The sequence below is a fragment of the Malurus melanocephalus genome, unplaced genomic scaffold (assembly GCF_030028575.1).
Source record: "Malurus melanocephalus ecotype Western Australia unplaced genomic scaffold, MMel_1.1 scaffold_37, whole genome shotgun sequence".
Taxonomy (NCBI): Eukaryota; Metazoa; Chordata; class Aves; order Passeriformes; family Maluridae; genus Malurus; species Malurus melanocephalus.
Genome location: NW_026623269.1, coordinates 483,230 through 500,167, shown reverse-complemented (window position 1 = coordinate 500,167; position 16,938 = coordinate 483,230). Strand labels below are relative to the sequence as shown.

General features: G+C 38.2%; 1 protein-coding gene across 5 annotated transcripts in view; it reads right to left on the bottom strand.

Annotated features, from left to right (window-relative positions):
* Window positions 1–1,125: 1,125 nt before the first annotated feature.
* Window positions 1,126–16,938, bottom strand: part of NEK7 (NIMA related kinase 7) — a 68,666-nt gene continuing 52,853 nt past the window's right edge. For 4 of the 5 annotated variants that reach the window (XM_057364236.1, XM_057364237.1, XM_057364239.1 and 1 more), the window contains exon 10: window positions 1,127–11,256. In XM_057364236.1, the coding sequence (XP_057220219.1) occupies window positions 11,146–11,256 (111 nt within the window). In that variant the 3' untranslated portion in view covers window positions 1,127–11,145. Of the gene's footprint in view, window positions 11,257–16,938 lie in introns of all 5 variants that reach the window. The other variant, XM_057364240.1, reaches the window with a different exon arrangement.

The window sequence follows — 16,938 nt, the reverse complement described above, 5'->3', positions numbered from 1 at the left end:
GTCGTTAGGGTAAAAGTGTGCCATGTTTTTTCCATACTGAAAGCAGATCAGGCTTTCCAATGGCAGCCAAATGACTTCTACAGCACCCACATCCACAAAGTGCGTGCTCAGTACACACTTTGGTGAAYATTGGTGAATAACCAAGTCCCTTTATGGCGGCCAAAGACGGGCATCCATGGAGTTCAMTGGAATCGCTATTCTCATACCACACACCTTAGATCACCCCACAATCATGATCTGTTAGGAGTTTGATACTTTATTTTTAACAAATACGTCAACAAAAAGTAGTCCCGAGACGCTGATGACATGGTTTTCATMTGACAATTATATAACTAAGTTCAAATGAGGCACGCAGATATGTTTCCTATTTATGTTCTGTACCAGAGCAAAAATCATTCTGAAATACCTTCAGCACTCTGTTCACTGTAGGGTACACATAAATTATTTTAAGGGAATAATACATCTCCAAGGACATTTTAATAGATTAAATGTCAGGAATGAAATACTGCATTTCAACTTAGCTAGGACCTTAAAGAATGAGTATAAAGACAATTATTGAGAGGTCTGAAGAACACGATTGATCTCTTTGCAATTGAAACTCTGAGGCATTTCATGCAGTCAAACAGGATTTCTATTCTAAGTTTTCATTACATAAAACTAGGAAGTATGTAAAGATGTAACGCTGACCATATTTTACAGTTTATGAGAGAACCACAGTGTCTGATTTAAAAGGAAGTTGTGTTCTAAGACTGCATTTTAAGCACAGAATTTTATGCTCAATTACTGCGAAATAAATTACAATTATGATCTACAATTCTTTTAGCAGTAGCTGGATGGTCCTATGCAAATCCAGAAACTAAATATCACAAGGAAATAAATGGGCCAAATTCCAACAGGMGCTCCATAAAGCAGTAAAGTTATACATTTGGAAGGTGCTTTGCTGCAGGCAAATGGCTGCCAGCATTCCAAATCAACCTGTAAGGCAACACACTGCAGAGGTACCTGTGCTCAATACAGAAAATATTCTCCCACAGACACACTCCTTAGTTACAATGGGATTCTGATCACAATAATGACACTCCTACTCAAACCAACCACCCCCCCCCCCCCCCCCGCAAAAACCGTAATTAATTTATATTTATTTTTCTGTAAGAAAGTCAAGTCACTAATTGCAAAACATACACAAAGTTCTCATACCACACAGAGTATGTGTAAGTTGCTTTTATAAAATCTGTGGCAGTTTTTAGAGTTAGCAGTGCTGCTTAAATAAAGCATCCAAGACTGAAAGAAACAATAAATGGGAAGAATATGGTACCTATGAGAAGCAATATGTTCCATTTCATGGATRTTACCTGAACATCCATCTGGGACTGTTGTCATCAACATGTGCACTCTCAGAAAACAAAACATACAGCAATTTTCAAATAAAATGCAGTTTTATGAATAGATTGCCTAATATCATGAACACAGGCAGAACTTCTTTTTAAAAGCATTTTAGCTCAAAACAATCACTGCCCTTTTGGATCTTACAACTTTAAAAGATGACAGCTTTCTAGTTACTGCATCGGAGGAGTTTCACAAGGTCTTCTTGGGATTTGTGACATTGTGAGGGATGGCCCAGCGCCACAGCTACAGAACACCAATAACAGGTAAGGGTCACCCACATGATCCTCTGCCCTTTTGCTTGAGCTGACAATTCACAGCRAACTGCCCACTGCTTCTAAAACTCGAGGCAAGTGGGTCATTCCTTCCAACTGGYTATCCCCAGGGAGAAGCAGGAGCTGGGGGAGGAAACTCAGCAGCCCAGAGGCCCCGTGCTGGCTGCTGGATCAATGGCCAGTGTCAGCAGGCTCCCAGTTAATGATGCTGGAGCCAGCACCAGCCTTGCTCCCGGCCACACTTACCACAGGTACCCACACACAGGATACAGGGGCTGGAAAAGGCAAATAATTGCCTCGTTTTGCAGTATGCAGGATTTTTTGTTAAAGGTGTACACGTTGCATTTTATGTTCACAGGATCAGTCCTTAGATTTGAACAAAGAAAATACTCTCACATTCACAACGGGGCAGCGTGACAGCCAAGGGCAGCCAACAGCAAGAAAATCTGTGTCACGACAGATCCTCTCACAAAGAAGAATGCTGTTTTGTAAGTCTTGTTTATGTATGTGTAAATGTATATAAATTCCACATGTATGGAACAATTTTTATTACTGTTTTAAGGCGAGAAGTGGCAAACAGACAAAAGCCACCAAAAAATAACAACCACCACACCAAAAAACSCCACAGGAAAATACAACCACATAACAGGGGAACCCTTGTCCCATTTCTGTTATACAAGGATGGAGCAGTTGAAGTCATCTCTGTATCCATGTAAGCTCTGGAGTGGAACAACTAAACAAGATGGAAACAAGATGACTTTACAAGGTTCTTCAAATTACTGATTTACTATTATTGGATGTTCCAAGCAAAGAACCTACAGAAAGTCTCCCACTCAAGGCAAGATTGTTCAGCTGTATTTCAGCCCCAAACATGCAGTACAGACCTCTYAGCTAAAGGAGAAAGGAGCCTTTTCTCTTAATTTAGCCTAGTGCATCCTGCAGCTGGARGCCCCGTATTTCCAAAGTCTGTCTCACAGGCCATAACATAAAAACACTCTCCACAATAACGACATTTTAGGATCCCTTTCTTTCCTGCCAACTCAGTAAAGGTTTTTAAGGTAGTCCTCAGAAAGTTGTCTTATGGCTGTGTAGCAGTGCTTCTGCCTTCCAGCCAAAGGCAGCAGCATTTTAACTGCTCACACCAGACTCAAGCAAGACACCCTCCTTTGGAGGCTGAAATCAGTGCAACTACACTTCCTACACCTCTGAAAAATGCTTTTCCAGTGGGGAAAAGTACAGCAGTACATTTACTYCCAACACATCACAGTATGAAAAAATCACAATCTAAAACAATGACTTGTTCCAGAATAAGGAACAAAAATTATTACTGATAAAAATGCCTACTGAATCCTGAAATATGAAATAACCTTCTCAAATATTCTCCCACAAGAGTAAAAGCTCTGAATCATTTGCCACTCCTTTTCTTTTCTTACTTTTGAATTGAACATAGGCCTTGTAAAAGCTCCAGTACAACAATGACACACATCACCCTCCTATCACACTGATAACTGTTAAGTATTTCTGTAACATCAAGAAATTATTCTTGATTTACAGAAACAATTTCCTCAAAGAATTTGGCAAATTTGAAATTGAATCTATTTGCCATATTCTTTACTTACTCCCAATATGTTTGTGATCGGAAATTTCAATTTTTGAGTTCTCATTTAATACAGGGCAAAATTTACCAAAACTACTGTTTTGAGTAGTAAACTACTGTTTACTACTCTCCAGGCAAGCTTTCACCAACACTTGAGACTTTAAAACTTGAGTTCCCATAATCACCATGTTGGCTTCCCACCTTCCCTGCTTCACCAAGKTGGGCAGAACTGTGATCTGCCAGGAAACACAGAGATTTGAAAGGCAATAACTGAGAAAATCCAGGCCATAAACACCACAGAACTTTTGTATCAAGTTTTACTGCCAAAAGTTTTATTTTACACTCGAATTGCAAATGAATACAGTGTACACATCATACAGGATGCAGAAGTACTACGCGAATTATTTGTCAGCAACAAGTTTTCAAAAAATAAAACATCCTAAGTTTTCTCTTTGTTCCAACACTTGACTTACCATTTTTGCAATATAAAGAACATTTGAGGAGTGGCAGAACAAAGAATGGCCATAACTTGTAACCGAGGAGTTTCAGACCACATGTAAGGCAAACAAGGTTTACAATGAAGCACTGGAGCAGGCTGCCCACAAGAAGCTGCACAATCACCATCCCCTGAGGTTTTCTAGATCTTGCTGAAGGCCTAAGTCCTGCTCTGAATTCAGCACTGAATCTGCTCTCAGCAGGAAGCCAGACTAGAGACCTCTCTCAAGGTCCTTTCCACTCTGAATCACACAATTTGATTCAAGCACAATTAGCAGCCAAACTCAGACAAATCAGTGAATGCCTTCTGTTTTCCCCTCTCCCAACAAAATAACTCATCTTAATGATCATCTTTACAACAGTCTAGCATGACTGAAATCAAAGAAACAAGCAGCAAATTAAGTGTACAGAAGAATACCAATACCACAWTAAAAGGCCTTTGCGTGATTTAAAATTCTTTTTGTAACAGCAAACACAGATTTTTTTTAATTGCTCTTTACACATTTGCAATTTTCAGCTGTATAAGAATACCAAATAAATTCCTAGTAATTTTTAACTAGAATATATTCTGTCTACACTGAGTAAGTTTCTATTGACCCTCAATACACTGGCAGTGCCATATTCCCTGCAAGTGTCCCAGGGAAGCCAAAGAAGGGCTGGGAGGTGAAACGGAAGTAAGGAACCCCTTAACATCTTTATTCTATCCTGGGAACCATTTCTCTTCCTGTTTGAGACCTCTTTCTATTGCTAGAATAGAAAGAGGCTTAAATGAAAAGCAAGTGGAACCAGCAGAAAGGACTCAATGTACCTRTAATTTCTTATTTTTCACTCCATGTGACAGAAAATTGCAATTAGACAAAAGATGTAAGGCTTATACCCATCACTAAGGCAGCTGTAGAAGAACTAATGTTATGTGATACAAACAGGCAACAAGGAATAAATATAAAACCTGACAATTTCTAGAATTTTTTTTTGTGCCAGCAARCAACTGATTCTCTAAAACAAAGTAATTACTCTAGTGCAAATAAAAATTCAATGAATGTGTGTATACCCACACCAAATCTGACATTCAGCTCTACACTCCCCACTTTCAAAACACCAAACTTCTGGGTTTTACAGAGAATTTTGTTTCTCAGTCTCAACGTAAGTGAGAATAACTATGAGCAGTCAAAGGCCAGACCATTCAACCAACAGTGGATCTCTGCAAGCATACAGCCTCCCACCTCTGAAAGCCTGCTAGGAGTGTGCAGTCAGACTGTGCACCTAAACAGAAAGCCATGCACCCACTAGAGGCAGGCTTGGTTTGGTTTCATTTTAGGGCAGAATGGATAGAGAAGCAGCAGAGCACTGAGCTCAGCCCTAGACCTAGAGGGTCTAGGTGGCACGGGAACAAAGGGGAGCGTTGTGCCCAACACTGGGTCCAGCCAGGGAAGCTCTCAGGCAGTTCTTATTTCAAGSAATAGTTAAAAGGACTAAAATCAAMTTGCTAAAACAAGAAAACAACTGTTAACTGTATGCGCAGGAATGAGACAAGACGAAGTTACACACAGTCARTACAAAGCAATTAAGGGAAAAATCYCTATCTGAAAAGACACAAAACTAAAGGTCCGAATTCAAGGACTTTCAAAGTAYTTGGAGAAAACAGAATCTATTCCACCTCTACAGTACTGAAATAAGACCAGATTTGTGGGATTCAGATCTCTTTAAACACAAAACAAATAGTAATTTGGTGCAGTGCCTTCTTCAGCWCACAAAACAGTGCAAGTCCAATGACAGTTTAGTCCTGTCAATTTTGATACTTTGAAGGGAGGAAAAAAGTCAAAATGACACAGAGGTTAAATGAGTGAAGATAAAAGATAAGAAAGAACACAGATASTGAAGAGGGCTGGATTCTGATACATCTAACTCTGAGACTTGATACACAGGCATGGGAGAAGTGTCAGAGATAGAAAGGTTGTGGCCTTGGAAAACAGGCAAGTAAAATTGTCAGGGATGTTAAAAAATAGTCTAGAGGCAGTCAGAGATGAAAATTAGATCTTTGAATCTGAACAGGTCTGAGCCTGTTCTATCTGGAGATAGAACCATGGGAGAACCAGACTARGGGGGAGAAGCACTGGATTTTTGGGGCATTCAAATAAAGTGTAACACAAAAAATACAAAAACAAACTGAAGAGAGGGTGTTCGGGCACATGAAATCAGATGAGAGGGAGAAAAAAAGACAAAGCATTAAAAAACAGACATCGGATGATGGATACCACCCCCTTGAAGACAGATGAAAGAGAAATTTGGTTGCTAGTGAAGGAAAATGTAATTCAAGGAAACGAGAGGCATAAAAGATACAGAAATAAAAGGGGCAAACTTTTGAGTTAAGAGGCAGAAAAGCTTTGCTCAGAAACAGATCCTGAGAATAAAAACAATTTTGAAAAGGATCTAGTCATGCAAAAAAATCAGGACTGAAGATTTTGTATCAAGAATGAATAGAGAACTAAAATGAACAGCAGATCTGCAAGTAAGCTCAACAAGAAGAAATAGGTGAAATAAAAGTGGTTAAAAAGTCCATTTGGGAAGAGATTAAAGCAGGTAAGGCAAAGCTRAGTCCAAAGCTGTATTGTGCTGACACATTCTTCAGATATTCAGAAAGGCTGGAATGGAAATTAAGAAATTACAAGAGAAAATGTCTGGAGGGAGGAATGGAGACAGGGCAATGTGAGAAGCAGCCAAAGAAACCATGTACAGAGAGGCAGATACAGATAAAAATAAAGACCAGTGAGTCARAAGAAGTGAGACCAATGAAGGAAGGAGGCAGCTGAGAAGATGAAGGAGTCAAAAAGGTTAATAGACTGGAGATCCCAAAAGGAGTGAGTGACAGGGTAGAGGAGAGAGAAAGACAGATAAGCTGAAAGAGAGCAGGTAGTGATCAGAGAAAGGGAATTTAGAAATGAGAGATAATAAAGTGAGCAGTATTTAGTAAAGACAAGGTCATGGGAATGATTGAAGCAGTGAAAAAATCTGTCTAAAACCAGAAATCACAGCACTGGGCTGGAGAAACAGCATTAAGAACAATGGAGTTAAGTACTGACTGGGAGAAAAGAACTGGGCTTGCCCATGGGGAGGGACAGATTATGAAAAGACAGAAACGGGTTGAGTTTAGCAAAGTCACAAAGGAAGATGCAAACWAATGACCACTAGGAAAACTAGACACAGGGGACTTCATGTCAGGGAGAAGGCAGAGCTGGCAACAGGACTGATGAAGCAGAGACAGGAGTCATAGAACTTTAGGAGTGAATATGAATGGAAAACACTTTTTAAAAAGCATCAGAGAAGGGAACTAAGGTTCAGAGAAGGAAATAAAGTTTGAAAAACAACCCTAAACAACTATATTTGAGTCATGTTCAGAAACACTCCACTGAGCAGGGTCAGCACCTCTTTTTCYCTCCTTTGCAGGAAGATCTGGTTCCTCACCCAGACTAAACCAGAGATCAGAAATTCAAAAGACCAACACTGCCACTGGCTAGATAATGTGGGGATAGGGCTGGGTTGGGAAAATTTTGACTGTTGGAGCAGATAGAGACTATTAAAGAATATTAAAARTTATGGAAAAACAGTGATTTGACCTCTGCCATCCAGCACCTTTATGTCCAGACTGAACTCTTCACAAACCAAGACCTGAAGRCCTTTGTTGACTCCGGCTCCCATCACCTCCAGTTCCCACCGGCTCACACACCCAATGCAGCATTCACCAGCATTCCAATTCAGCTGTTCAGATTCTCACCACACTGTACAACAGCAAAGAGAGATTAAGCAGACAGATTGCTGAAAACAAACATCACTGCGATTTTGGGTCCCACTCAGAGCTATCTGAGAACCACTGGCATAAAAGTTCTCCATTTCCAAGACTCTGTCAAGAATTTCACTCTAAGGCTTTCTTAATCATGAGCATGAATAAAACACCAGCCTTCTCAGACACTTCTAATACTGCATTTCATCTTCTGGTACACTGGCATGTTTTTAAAGTTTCTGCTCATTACAAAAAGACAACACACTTCTACTACCTGCTCATACAATTGGGAGCTGGATCATTAGGAGTGCAACAGAAGAGGGGAAAAAACCCACATTATTCCCTGCTAGCAAACGTGGCATGCAGAGAGTAAAAGAAGTGAGCTGAACTCGTCATCTCTATCTACCCTATTGATTACTGTTTATTCATGTGTGCAGATGTGGTTCACTCAAAATTACTGAAATTACATAAAAACCAGCCTACATATAAACAAGAGCTCACAGGACTAGGGCAATAATGGGAGCTCTCTGTTATTTTTATGCTTTATCACGTTTTTTCATATGGTCTGAAAGTAATTTTAAATTCAGTTTCAGATTTTAGATAAAAACAYACAACCTACTGGATGTGGTATTTTTAGACAATTTTAAACAAATAATACAAACATTAATTTTTTTTAATGTAGTGTCTTTTGTTACAGTCACTTCTCACCTAGAATGAACTACTGGAAGCAGCAAGATGTCCACAAGATAGGCAGTAGCATTTACTGTAACATATATATATATATATATCTGAAAAGCCAAGTTTAAAAAATCCCATAGAAACACTGTAATTTTTACATTATATTTCATATCTATATGTTTTATTTCTATTGTACTATTGCACAGCAGGGGAGCTTTCGAGACAACGGAGATTTTATGCAATATCATTCAAAGGACAAAGTTCACTCCTGACACAAGTTAACACTGGAGCATTACTGAAATAAAAGGAGCAGCTGGTCAGACATTTTGGGTAGAAATGTAACATGTTCTCTTTAAAGAAAATAAACACGTAATGCTGTAGCTGAAAATAAATAGTGCCAAATATCATCAACATATGAAGATAGAATGGCGGTTTATAAAAGAAAATATTTGCTAAGCACATAGCATACACTGCAGTGTTGTAACAGACTTAGCATTTTCATATGTTACCAGGTACTTTAGGTATAGATTCTACAATCCCCACTTATGTAAGCAGTTTTAATAACCCACATTTTGTAATTATAGAGTTTGGTACCAGAGTCATCTGCACCATTCATTTCATAGATTATAATGCAGGAACAACTATTCCTTTTCCTCAGCACAAGATTTAATCATAAATACTAAAAAAAAAATCCACATGGCTAAAAAAAATTAAATGCTGAAGTATGCACATTTGCTAACTCTTAACTCATGATTCTTTTACTCCACGTACCCTTCCAGGGGAGAAGTATCTATTAGCAGTTTCTTTCAGGAGAAGTTCCATAYTTGATGCATAATATTAGATACCAATAGCCTGTGTTGGATTTGGGTTGTTTCTGGTTATTTTTTAAACAGTCTAGCACATCTCAGAACAAAAAATTATTTGAGTACTTATGCATTTTAGGAGCTAATTCTGGCAGTAAAGCAAATACTGTGCTGCCTTTTTCAATACAAAGCATTTCATTCTATGATACATGAAACATTGTTATAGAACATAACCATCATGTTTTAAATTACACAACCATGTAATAAATGAAACAAATCTAGCAGTTGCTAAACACAAACCAAAGTTTCTCAAATACTTCTGTCCAACAAATTGTTCCACTGAAGCCCTATAAGATTAAATGCACACAGAACTGAGAAGGAAAACTACAGTTTCATAGAAGTTGTCCTACAAAATCTGGAAGAAAACATATTAAAAATGTATTAAGCTGATGATCTGGCACATACCATTCAAAAACTCCCATTTTTTTTGCCAAAGACAATTTCCATAGTATTTGTAGTTTTAAAAAATAACAAAACCAAAAACAACCCTGACCTCCCTTGAACACAAATTCCACAAATGGATTTTTATTCTTTGAGCATTACATCAAATAAAAATTACAGCTGCACAGAGAAACAAACAAGCAAAAAAAATCTGAGCATGCAGGGATGTGACTGCATCTAGCACCTCTATGTGTATGTACATACTGCTGCTTTTATTCAAACTAACTTTTTACCCACATTAAAAAAAATATTTAACTGACCATAACAGCTCCTTAGCTGTTATCACTGATAATAATTACGTTTTAACAGTTCTGTAAAAAAGCTCAGTCTTGAAACTCAAATTTCATTTCATTCTCCATTTTTACTACATTTAAAAAACAAGACAAACTCCTTCCTTAACTATGGAAATATTATACAAGCCTACCCCAAAAGGCACTAAGGTCTAACAAAAATATTCAGCATTTCAACTAATGAAGTATCTGTAAGACAGTTTGCATATATARTTATTTCCCAAATTAAGGCGTGGCAACTTTCTCTTAAACCTAAAAGCTATAATTTACTTTTGCTAAATATAAAACTAAGTCTCAGGATAYAGTATACAAAAATCATATTTTTAGGTAGAATACATTTTGTGTTATACTAGACTATTATATCTTTGCCAAAAGATTTCAGTATTTAGAAAAAAATACTAAAATTTAAATATATGTAAGGCCACTCAAATTATTTTAAACAAAAAAATCTACAAACAGTGACATAYACACAAACAGTTGGGAAGTTGTAGCTTAGACATCACATCTTTTAATCAGACCTGYTCAAATGACAGCCTCAAAAGAACCTTATTTGCTACAAGAAGCATCTGCATGGTTTTAAGACTGAACTATGCAGACTCCCATTGCCCCAGGGCAGTGCTGCACAAGTCTATTAAAACGACCCCATCGCTGAATCAACACCTTAAATTTTCCCAGAAAACCTCCAACAAATGTTTCATGTGTATTATGAGAGAATAACAAAACAAAAAGGGATGTTACAAAAATTTCAGCATAATTTTTTCTGAAACTATTTTTTCATTGCATTTGGCAAGCAGAGAGCTAATTCTATCACCTGTCTACTTTTACAGCAAGAACTACAAACGGTGATTCAATATAAAGCACAATAAGCTCCTGTAATAATTATGTTCCTCTTAGAACAAAGATTAAAATAAAATTAACGGTGCTGATTCATACTTTCCATAAATTACTAAAAAGGTGAGCGATTCAGACATTTTGCTTCTTGATAATAAGCCCAATATCTGTATCTTGTGCAAAAGTGCAACTGTGTTTTAGAACTGAGGCCCAACTGAATACAATTTTGTTCTTCCAGAAAGTATACTTGAACCCACTAACATGGAAACAGTGGCTCACGGTATCTTAAAATGACCCTTTAGCATTTAAATCGGTTGTACAACTGCGAGTTAGTAAAAAATACAAAACCCAGAAATAAACAGAAAACAACAAAGCTTGTATATAAATTGGTTTACAATTCAAAGCACAACAGTAAGCTTCAAATAATTACATTGGTGTAASAGGCGGAGAGGTGGGCTGATTTATTTAAAGCACTTGGTTGTTCCTGCTCCTTTCCTCGGGCTCTGCTGGCTGTTTAGCTGCTGGCAGTGTGTGCGTGCATACGTTTCGCTACATCGTACACGTAGGTGATGTCTGGGCGCTTCTCCGGATCCGGGTTGATGCACATATTAACTAATTGTCGCAGCTACGAGAGGGAGAGAACATGACAGGAGTGTTGGCCTTCTTACAAGCAGGATTTGTGCATTATCACATTCAAATTAATAGAACTGGCAAAAATTAGCCACACAGCCGTTCAAGCACACAGGCAGCCCTCCCTCTCTGCTCACACGCAGCTTTATGCAAACATGTACACAATGCTCCCATGATTTCTACATTTTGCACTGCTGTCCAGAAAAACTAATGAACAAATTTAAGTTCTAATCCTTTTAACTTCAGACATGCATTTAGTCCAATCCCACATAATTTACAGGAAATTCCTGTGTTTCTGGAGGGCTGTGCCTGCAAAGCCCAGAAGGCTGAAAGGAGCACAGAGCGATGGTAAACGAGGGCTGCTGGCTCATTCAGTCCCGACATARGAGTTAGCCAGCAATAAATGGCATTTCTGCCTGACAGGTCCCAACAAACAAAAGGCAGTGGTGCTCCATCTAACACACAGTTAACCCCCAGAACCCCCTGCTGCCAGGAGCTACCAATMCACACACATTCACACAGCAACTGAACAAATTAAACCCACTGAGGGCTATCTGTTATAAGGACTCCACCCTTGAGGACATTTCTGAACTCAAAACTGGAAGCTGAGAAAATCTTTTGGGAAAGTACCACATTATATTGGCCCTGTTACTCCACTTGTCCACTGCTGAAGACATGATACTGGAATAAATAACCTTTGGTCTATACCCCAGTATTTGTTCCTTAGGATTGGATTGCTTATTGTGTTCTCAGCATAAGCAACCYCAAAGAGCTTCCACACCACCTGGATACTTTTCACTGCCTTCATAAACTGTCAGGATAGTTGCAGGTTTTTCTCCCTTCACTGATATGCCTAAGGACTTCTGACATGAGAGCTTAATTTATTGTATGGATAACCTTCTGATAGGGCATTTTAAATTGTGTGCAYCTCCTAAGCATGTTTCAGCATGGGATAGATCTCTTTCATATTAACTTATTAAAATGTTTACAATGCTTTGCAAAAACAACCAACTTGGAACATCTTCATTTATGCTTTTAAGCAGCTTTGCCAAATCCTCCTGGACCTCCTCAATGGACTGGGGACAGGTGGGGAGGGAGTGGGAGAACAYTCCAAGAAACACATTATGATCCAGTCATCTATGGCAATATATCATATTTGGTTTGGCGTCCCATCCAGTACCATCAGGTTTGATTATTGAAAAAATATCTCTAATTATTGCAACTAACACAGAGAGACCTCATCACCCTCATTATTCAAAAGCAACATAGGCTGACTCTCCAGAACTGCCATCGGAGAGTTTCCTTCCTGCTTTCTATAAAAAGAACAAGARGGATTTTAAATTATAATTATACTCCTTTTCTTTTCAGAAGACGAATTTAAAGGCATGGGAATAGGATTTTTGGAAGTTAAGGAAGGAGCACCACATACCACTATATAAAGCTTTGTCCATTAGCCCTTGCAGATAARCTGTACATAAAGCACAGGGTTTTTGTATTCAACAGTATAAAAGCTATGCCATTAGACATCCCATTCTTTAGCAAGAAAAGCTCAATATTTAAAAATGAGATGATTCTGAAGATTACTGGAGAAGAAACATATTAAATCAAAATAATCAGTAATAGATTTGCTATTTGAATCTTAAATACATTAAGTATATTCTAACTAAGGGAGTTATAAAATCATATTGCTTCTGGCAGGCAATAAATAAAATACAATGCCAGTGAAAAAGAAAAAACTATTAGCCCGTAATAACTCTCAAACATTTGAAGAACAGAATGCAGGAAATCATTAGCTCCTGTAAGAAAAGGCAATTGGCAGCATGTAATACAAACATTCAAGCAAAACAATCTCCCGCAGAAGAAGCAGGTGGGACGCAGGGTGAGCAGGAGGCACAGCATAAGCAGAGATGAGCAGCTTGCCATGCAACACCTCAGACAGCCTGCATGGAAAACGGAAAGACTGAGGAACATCCAACACCATCAAGCCTGAAATCAGAGTCAAATAAGCAAACATTTTGTGAGGAGACTACAGGTGTGATTTATCTGTAAAATATATCTAATCCTGAATGTATACATTCATCTTTCTCTGTGAAGACTTCCATYTGTTCAACAGAACAGCATGCAATGGAAAGTCTTCATAAAGGTCCTTGAGGGACTGAAACCTTTAAAGCCAGCATCAGAGGGGATGCTGAGTAGCCTTTCTCCTGTTTATCAGTAACTTGACTGTTTATACAACAGCAGAAATAGATCTTCAAAAAATTTACCTGTGAAGCACTTAAAAAGCCTTGTCACAGACTTCTTTAAATGGCGCTCACTGCAATTACTGCAATGTGTCTGTGCCACTCCTCCCTTGGCAGGTGTAGAATCTCACTGCTAARGCAGGAATGCTGTCCCACTCTCTCTGCCTGGGACACTACACCATGATAGTGCAGATTCCTGAGTAATTTCAAAATCCTTGAGCCCTTCTGAGCCTTGTAACTGAACAGCAAACTCTTGGAAGAAGGTGAATTAATTTGCTATCCAGGACAAGAAGTTACACGGGAGCACAGTCTTTCAGGACCGAAACTGGAACTACACTGGATGCTAATACTTGCTTATAGCACTAATCCTTTACTCCTACAGGAATATCCATTTCAATAAACCTGAAATCCATCTGTCAGCCCCTCTAGTACTAATAAAATTTCCAGTGTATCAGAAAAGCTCAACAGTGTCATGGGAAGAGGCACTGGGATTTTCAAATCAGACTGTCATTAGGGATGGGAGTGATTTTTTTACTAGCTGGCACAGACTGRCCAAGAGGCAGAGCAGCCTTATGACTGAGCCAGAGGGATCTCTTGTTGCATCCCCAAGCTGSAAACTTCTTTGTCTGCTTATTGTTCTTAACCTCCTCAGTGCACTTAGCACAGTGACTGTCTTTAGCCTGGAGCTTAGCCTGACACGGGAGCAGTGGGACACACTTTCTTTAACTTTAGCAGGTTTTTCAGCTATGAAATAAATAATTATCAGTCAGGAGGAGGGGGGAAAGACAGAAATATGACAGGCAAGTATGGTGCGTTGTTAGCCAGCTGAAAAAGAGAACTTTTCATATAGGGAATTTTGGATTAAAAAAACACCCACAAAACCATTCTTCCTCTTAATAGATGACCTTCTTGAAGCCTTTTCTGMGTGCCTTTCTCAAGACCTGCTGGCAAATAGCTCTACCATTGTGGACCTGCTGGCTCCTTCTGCTTTCACATCTGGGTAGGAGGTTGGCAGTGGACTTTAGAAGAACCACACCTCAATCAAAGGGAAGATTTTAAAACTTGACCATGAAAGCAATGTGATACTAATATTAGCTGACAAGATTTTAAGAGTATTGATTGGAGGTGGCAAGGGAGCCCCAGCTTTGAATTCCCTAAAGCAGAACAGCTTTCAGTAAATGCTGAGTGCTCACTCTGAATACCAGATATTTTTAAGGGATAATTAAAAAATTCAGATATTCAAAGTTATCAAGAATTTGAAAATCTTGGCTTGTGTCTATTGCTGAAGCAACAGTTTGTGAAAATGCATCTTAGACTATTAGAATTTCTCATGAAAGGTTTTTAAAAACATTACCCATCTCTCCATCTMAAGGTGCATCTTTCTGTCACATTGCTCTCTGATGACACAGATGTAACACATTACTAACAGGTTACTCTTACAGAGGGTTCAAAACTTTGCAAAAATGCCATATCTTAAAGCTCACTAAAATCTACTTACAAAAAGTTTCTTGAAAGAGCACTTGTATTTCTTAAYGAATATATTTATATTGCTATATTACAGGATACAGATATCAACAGTCAGTGAAGCTTTTATTTCAGAAAATTCTTTTTTATAAAAAAATGAAGTGGATTTTACTGTTCAATGATCCCTGATCTTTCCTGTTAACTGAGTGTCCTTCTGACCTGGTTAAAGGTTTGACAKCTGTATTTCCAGTACAGGTGAAACGTTTAGGACAATATCCTAATATGGCAGGTAACACTTGTTTTGTTTCTCTTTTTTTACAGTTCATGCCAGGACAGTATTTTTTCATTCAAGTTAAAAATGGTCCATTTTGGTGCAATAGGCAGTAAATGTGGAAAATAYGTATGTTTTCCACGTACCTTAGTGAAGACATGAGTCCTCATAGCAGAACATAAAAAATGTTCCCATTACAGTTTCCGTAAGTGATTGCTTCTTTTAAGTAACTGTTTTCTTACCTACCTTAATACCTATAATAGCTCTGATTCTCTCATTATCTTTTAAAATAACATATATATTTTGCAAATAACTGACTTATCTAAGGTGCAGAAGTACATGTCTGCTTAGAAATAAACAGAACGTAACATGTAGCGCTTTGCATGTGCTTGCAAAACAAAAAAACCTATAGAGATGTAAGGAAAAGCTGGAATCGCACTCCCCAACCAAACTCCAAGACCTTCTATCTGGGCCAGACTTTGATATTTGCCCCTTGGCTGGGAATCCACATCTCCAACTTCACACTTAGCTGCAGYGAAGTAGCCCTGCAGGCAGGCCAACTTCAACGAACCACTAGTGGTATCATCATTAAAATCCTGCTGAAGGTCACCATGGAAACCGCCTGCTGAGGCTCCGCTGCTGCATTCGGCATCTCCTAATCAGCTACCATGTGAAATGCAAATTCAGACAGTCTGAAAATTAGTCAAGAAGAATAGAGGATGAGGATGCAGATATGTGAAATATTCATGCGCTTCATGGAAAAAGGAAGACAGCATGAATGACACAACAAAGAACGGCCCCTGACATTCTCGCTATCATTTTGCATTATTGTTCACACCCTACTGTATTTCTGGGCCTCCAGTTCTGAAGTTGGTTATATGAACTGCCATATTTAGAGTCTACAATAAATAATAATTAAAAATGGCCAAGGTAAAATGACTAATAGGCAAAGCCACAAAGAGGTGCAGTGTATAAATTACACAATAGATCATTATTTCATCCTTTGTAATGTCAACGAATTATCTTTTAAGTCCAGTTTGTTTCATGAAAGGGAAAAAATTGTCACGATAAATCCAAAACAAAACACTGAGCAGTAATCTTTTATTAATAGTCCAATCACTGTCTTTGAATGCAAGAAAATTTAAGGTTCCGAATTATAACCCCTATTCTACAAATGAAATTGTATAATGCTTTATGTTTATTAAAAGTATTTCAGTGCTTGTGTTTTCAAACTAATCTTTAATTCATGTAGTCTGAATTCAATTAGAATTGGTTACTAATACCTGCTCTTTGGTTTACAGCTTCTATCAGTTTGCCCTGTTCTTTTCAAAGTGGGAAAGTATTTCAGAACTGGCATCTCAGAACATTAACAAGCAAGCATTTATAGTTTTTCATTCTGTTACACTAAGAAAAATATTTATTTTGTTTCTTTTCATTTTAGAACTTATGAAAGCAAGTACTCCCCCTTAAATGCACTAATGACAGTAAGAACTCTCAGCTTAAAACAAGCACTGCTGCGATATGCATGTGTATATTGTTCAAATTCAATTATGTCTGCCTATATTTCTCTGAAATTTAGTCTTGTCAARAACCACTCCTCCTTGCAACAGAACTGCTGTTCAATTGTACTGAACAGTACATCCCAGTTTTACAATGCAGACAAATGGGAACTGAACAATTCATTTTTACTACCGAGTTACAT